This window comes from Melospiza georgiana, chromosome 3 (genome assembly GCF_028018845.1).
Source record: "Melospiza georgiana isolate bMelGeo1 chromosome 3, bMelGeo1.pri, whole genome shotgun sequence".
Classification (NCBI taxonomy): Eukaryota; Metazoa; Chordata; class Aves; order Passeriformes; family Passerellidae; genus Melospiza; species Melospiza georgiana.
In genome coordinates, this window is record NC_080432.1 from 74,617,908 (window position 1) to 74,623,707 (window position 5,800).

The window sequence follows — 5,800 nt, forward strand, 5'->3', positions numbered from 1 at the left end:
GGCGGCCATGGCCGTGCAGCGCGGCCTTTTAAGGGAGAACAATCTATTCTGCCTTTGTCTTCCACGCTAAATAGGGTGTTGCGGACAGAGACGCGCTCGCTAACTGCACTTTTACTTCTCCTTGCAGTGCCTGATGAGGAAAATCCCCCTGCTCCCACCGCGTATTGGCGTTTCGGCTCCAGATAATATTTTATGTGCATTATACCTAGCGCAGCCTGAGGGAACCTTGTCGGCACGGCGTGAATTCGTCCACCTTTACTCAGCGTTCAGGCGGAGAGCGGCTTCCCACCCCTGTGCATGGGTTGGTGCTGCCGCTCGGGAATGGTTTGCTCTCTCCGCGGCTCAGCCAGCACTGCATCAGATTGTTTGGGAAGTCAGCGGGGCTGCCGGGTACCAGGATAAAGTTCTTGGAAAGGCGTCATTGCGAGAGGAGTGAGTACTGCACTGTGTGTTGCACGGAGGCTGCGGGGTTTGTTCGGTAACTGCGGGATCGGTGGAGCACCGTGTAATCTTGTAAACGTAATTTACTGCCCTGTGTTCTTAAATTACTTCTGAATGTCACCTGAATCACTTTTACGTTCTTCATTGCTGTAGAATTATGAGTGGACTTAAAATCTTCAGATATTTAGCCTCTTTTTCAGCAGCCTTGCCTCTCACTCAGGCAAAACTCTTCCAAAAAATATCAGGCTGATTTGTTGTTTTTCCTTCACAGCTGACGGTGCACACAGGAACCACAGTTACAGCCAGTCATTGATTCCCTTTCTGCTTGAGTGCCATAAAACATTTTCAGAAATGGAAGGAGAAAAAGAGCAAAGTGCTAAAGCTACCAGTGCAGTGGGTGACCTGAGGAAAAGTTGGCAGACCTGGGCAGAGGATCACATTGAGTATCAGAGGAAGAATCCGTTCAGCAGCGATGACAGGCTTGCGTCTGGACCTGCACACACTCACAGAGGAGATCCCACCTACGGGAGACCCCCGGAAGGCTCTCGGACAGAGCAGAGAGGGAGAGATGCTCACTCACACGTGGGTAGGGAAGTAGAAGAGCTGTGCTCGATCATCAGAAGAACTGGAAAGGTGGGAGAAGATGGACACGTGACAGTGACATTCGGGCAGCTGTTTGAAACATACGTGACTATTTCCAATAAAGTAGTGGGAATCTTGTTAAGAGCCAGAAAACACGGTCTGGTGCACTTTGAAGGTGAAATGCTTTGGCAAGGAAAAGATGATGATGTGGTCATCACTTTACTACAATAAGGCTTTGTCCTGGAATGAACTTTGCTGCACGGTTCCATTTGGAAAAACATAACTAGATACCATCTTCACAGGTTTTGGTTACAGAATTTCAACTCAGCTACCTACTGGGACACAAGCAGGAGAGGAAATAGGCAAGAAGGATATTTTTGTAAAAATGGCAGAGATTTGGATGGAAATTGCAGATTATGAGCTACTCCATCACGCTGACATTAGATTGTCCTTATTATCATCTACTAGCAAGTATATGAGAGCTCTTTAAATGACTGTGCTGGCCTACTGCTTTTAGGTTACTGAAAGTATAGATTACTAACTGGCTATCCTACACCACTGATTCCTGCAGGTTGTGAAATACTTACTGTGTGGGAGGATGGGATTTGTAAAACATGGAATTGAAAACTCTTGTGGGAATTCATATACTTCTTCAAACAAAGAGCCTGGTATATATAGCAAAATTTTAGGTTCAATCTCACATGGTTAAGCTGAATAAATGGAAGTTATTTTCATGGAGTAGATAGAAATTCCCAAGCTTACAAAAATATCACAGCAAGGATACTTGATGGTTCTTAAATTAGTTGCATCTTGCTTGGATTTTGGACAGCTGCACTGGTTGTGGTATTTAACAGTCTAATCTTATAGTCATATCTTCTCCAAAACTTCTGTGTCTCTTGTTCTTTTTGTTTTTTATCTCACACAATTTTTTTTCCTGTTCTTCTGTTGCTTCAGAAGAAGTCCACAAAGCTCTGCAGCCGTTTCGGTGAATTCAGCTATACCCCTTCAGAGAAGGTAGGGTGCCACAATGTAAAGATGCAAAAGTCAGCAGAAACTCTGTATTTGGGCATCTGTGCATTCATAAGGAAAAAAAAAACCCTCTTATTTCACCAAAATGTAGCAATGTTTTTTACAAGAGGAGAGTAGAGATACTGTAGTACCAAATGCATAAATGAAAGTATAGCAGCAGTCCCACAGCTCATTTAACTGCTTTCAGAGCACAGTTGTGAGCTCCTCAGAAAGAAAAATAAAGGATTGGTTATATAACATAGTTGTAATAGTGCTATGAAAAATAATCAGGAGCTGTATTTACAATAGTTACCACCAATAAAACTATATAATTAGAAATCTAAAGTTATATTTTTTAGCAGCGCAAATAGAAGCTTCTGTGTGGTGTTAACTACACTACTTGATGGGTCTTTAAAGTAAGATACTGTTCTTGCATCAAAAGAATATTAAAATTTAATATAAATTAGGAACTTGGTAAAAGTGATGTGTAATTTTATGCTATTTATATAAAAGAACTTCTGTTGCAAAAAGCCTAAAAGAATGGGGTTTTGTTTTGATGTTTTCATCCAGTGGGGATTTGCACCAAACTAAGTCTTTGGCTGAGGATTTCATTATTTTCCTCCCTCCTTTTTTGTTTTTCTGGTGAAAGGACAATGAAAAGAGAGGGGAAAAAAGGGAATAAATTAATGTGCTGAAATGAGTATATTTGGGGAACAGGGCAGTCAGATGCAGGTAGAGAACGGATTTTAACCACCACATAATTTTAACACACTGGAAAAGGGGGAATATGTGCTGCACCAGGCACTGTTGGTGTGCTCCCTTAGCTTTCAAACCTACTGCTTCTTTCTAAACAGGTCTATACCTTGCAGCTGAAAAGAAGTAGATGTAGTTTGTTAGCTTAACATACTTAAAATGTTCTTTTTGAAAAAGCATTTCTTGCCAAATGACATGATCACAGCCTCATTTTTCCGCTCCTATTAGAGGAAGTCTTTACATGCATTCAGATTTCAACGCAAATTAAACATTTTATAGTGCAGCTGTGGAATGAGTTTTGTTTAATTCTAACAATTCTGAAATCCACTCAGTTCTGCTGTAGTGTCAGTTCACAACTTGCAGGAAGCAGCATCAGGCACTTCAAGTGTCATCAGCTGATTAATGGGATGCAATAAGGAAAAACAACACGTTGCTGGACATTGTACAAATAATTCATTGCAAGACACACACGTGAGGCAGTATGTAGCCTGAGCACCATAAGATGCAAGTCCAGCTCACATAAATTTACTACTTTTTAATTAAGGCTGGCTCAAATAGTTAAATATCAGCAATGTAGGCTGTCACTGCCATGTAAGTGGTAGATGCTTTAGCACATCTACAAGCACTTTTAAAGTACACCTCTGATCAAAACAGAAGCAGAGCAAACCCTTAATGACATGGTCTTACCTACTTTGTAAGTGACTAAAAAAAGCTTGCTCTATTATTATATTTTTAATAGAACCAAGGATTACTATATAACAAAACTATTATTTATAGAGGGATTTTTTTTAAACAATTACAGAGTCAACCTGCAAGCTTTAGATGAGCATTCTGGAAAACGTGACTGAAATCTTTTTGTGTGCCCATGCAATGATTATAAACACTGAGCTGCCAAACTGGCTCAGCACACAGGTTGACAAATCCAGTCTTGTGCTTCCAGCAATAGCATTTCAAAAAAAGACTAAAAGATAGATAATAGAAATGGTCAGCTTGCCCACTGGTACACTCTAGAATAAAAAATTACTCCTGAAGCCTGTTTGGTAATGAATGTATTATATCTAATGCACATGACTCAGTTCAGCTACAAGTTTTACAAAATTATGCTTCATCTGTGATTAAATAAACATCTACAGATGAAATAGGAATTTAAACTTTTCAACATGGCAACTTGGTTTTTTTCAGCAGGCTCCCATTAGAGTAAATGGAACAGAATTTATTAAATTGTTTTTGCAAAAATTGTAGCACGTAAGGGGTTTTAGTATTACAGATTTGGAGTAGTAAGTAAACCCCAACCTTTTTAAAAGGTGTTCTTGCCCTAATAAGCATCTTTTAGCTGTTTAAATCTCTCCTAAACTTCACTTTGTGACATATTACCTCAGTGGTCTTTGCCCTCCTTCCACTTGAAGTCTGTAAACTCTGCATGTGTTTTGGACTGTATATCATATACAAGACTATCTGTGGTTCGTTTTGTTAAACACTGAACGCACTGTCACCATTTCAATAAATGTTGCACATTAGTTTGAAATGACAAGAGTTTTTATGCAGCATTTAATTGTTTACAATTTTCTCACATTTCAAATACAATTTTCATTGGTTTGCTCTCATTCTCCTACTTTTATTTACAACTCACACTTAAAAAGACTTTGGAATATTCTGAGGTGTTATTACCAATTTAACCACAATTTCTTTTTATTTTTAACAGCATGTTATGTGTACCTGCTTCATCCTTTCAGCACAAAAGCATTATTCCCTGGGTTCGTGTTAGGTTGGGAGTTTATGTAAGACAATTGAGCAAACCAGTACAAATAAAGCTTTGTCATTCCTAAACATGAGGTCAAAAAAGCAGCTTTTCTCAAGACTGCTAATACTGGATCAAAGAACAGAGCCAGCAGCAGTGGCTAAACAACTTTCCTTTGCTTCTTCAGGCTCTTTGGAGAGTAAGAGCTGCTGAGTTCATGCTCCTTATTGATCTTTGCTCCTTAGAAAGCTCTACAGATGATTTTGGAAGTTTTAAAATTTCTAAAAGCTTCTACAGAAGACAGTGACAGAGTTAATAGGATCTGCCCACTGTCTCTTCCAGGGACTAGCCAGTAATTCAGTAGCATATTGAAGTATTAGGTTTTTCAGAAAGTATTTCTTCACCTAATTAAAACAATTATCTTCAGAGTCGAAGAATGCTTGTCAATGCAGAAGGAAAACAGAACACAGCTCTGTGCAGAAAAACACTAACAAGAGGCTGAGAATTCCTCTCAGTAATTAGTGTGCCTCTGTTTAATGCTTTGCTGTTTCAGCTGTTCAGATGTCTGCCTCTTGCTGTCAGGGAACACAGGATATCCCCATCTTTCTCATCAGCAAAACTCTGGAAGTGACATTATACCCAGATTTTTACCTTTTCAGTCTTGCCATTAGTGGGGTCATTCTCCAAAATTAAGACATCAAAGTTGGCCTTTGTGGTTTCATATACATTTCATATACATCAAAGTTGGCCTTTGTGGTTTCATGTACATTTGGCAAGATAGAGAGTCTGGCTGGGATGGAGTAACTTCCTTCAGAGCATCCCAGGTTTGGGTGTGACTGGAAGTGCTGGTAACACAGCAGTTCTGGTGATTGCTGTGCATGAGCAATGCATGGACAGTATCAGGGCGTTCTTTCTCCTGCTCTGCCCCCTGCCTCAATGGGCAAAAAGCTTAGAGAGAGCACAACCTGCACACCTGACACAGACTGGCCAGCAGGGATAGTCCATGACAAATAATGTCTGGAATAAAAGCTGAAGAGAGGGCTATTTTTTGGGGTGTGGGGGCTGTTGCTATTGGCCGGCCTATGGGAGGTCTTGAGTGATTACCTTTGCTTTTTTCTTCCTCTTTCTTTCACATATTAAACTATCTTTATCTCAACCCATAAGTTTTTTCATTTTGTTCTTTCTGTTCTCCCACCCCGCTGGGTTAAGGGATGAAGAGCAAGCAAAGAGCTATCTAGGGTCAACCCTCACAGTCAGCTATTCCATTGCACTGGAAAA

General features: G+C 40.1%; 1 protein-coding gene across 1 annotated transcript; it reads left to right on the plus strand.

The window, feature by feature from the left end:
* The first annotated feature begins 225 nt into the window (after positions 1-225).
* On the plus strand, positions 226-2,226 carry LOC131081151 (actin-binding Rho-activating protein-like). Its single transcript, XM_058020045.1, has 2 exons — positions 226-432; positions 713-2,226. The coding sequence occupies exon 2, from the start codon at positions 793-795 to the stop codon at positions 1,252-1,254; it is 462 nt and encodes a 153-aa protein (XP_057876028.1). The 5' UTR covers positions 226-432; positions 713-792; the 3' UTR covers positions 1,255-2,226.
* The last annotated feature ends 3,574 nt before the right edge of the window (positions 2,227-5,800 follow it).

What these genes read in the sequence shown, in the direction of transcription:
- LOC131081151 (XM_058020045.1), top strand. Translation starts at nt 793, where the DNA reads ATGGAAGGAGAAAAAGAGCAAAGTGCTAAAGCTACCAGTGCAGTGGGT.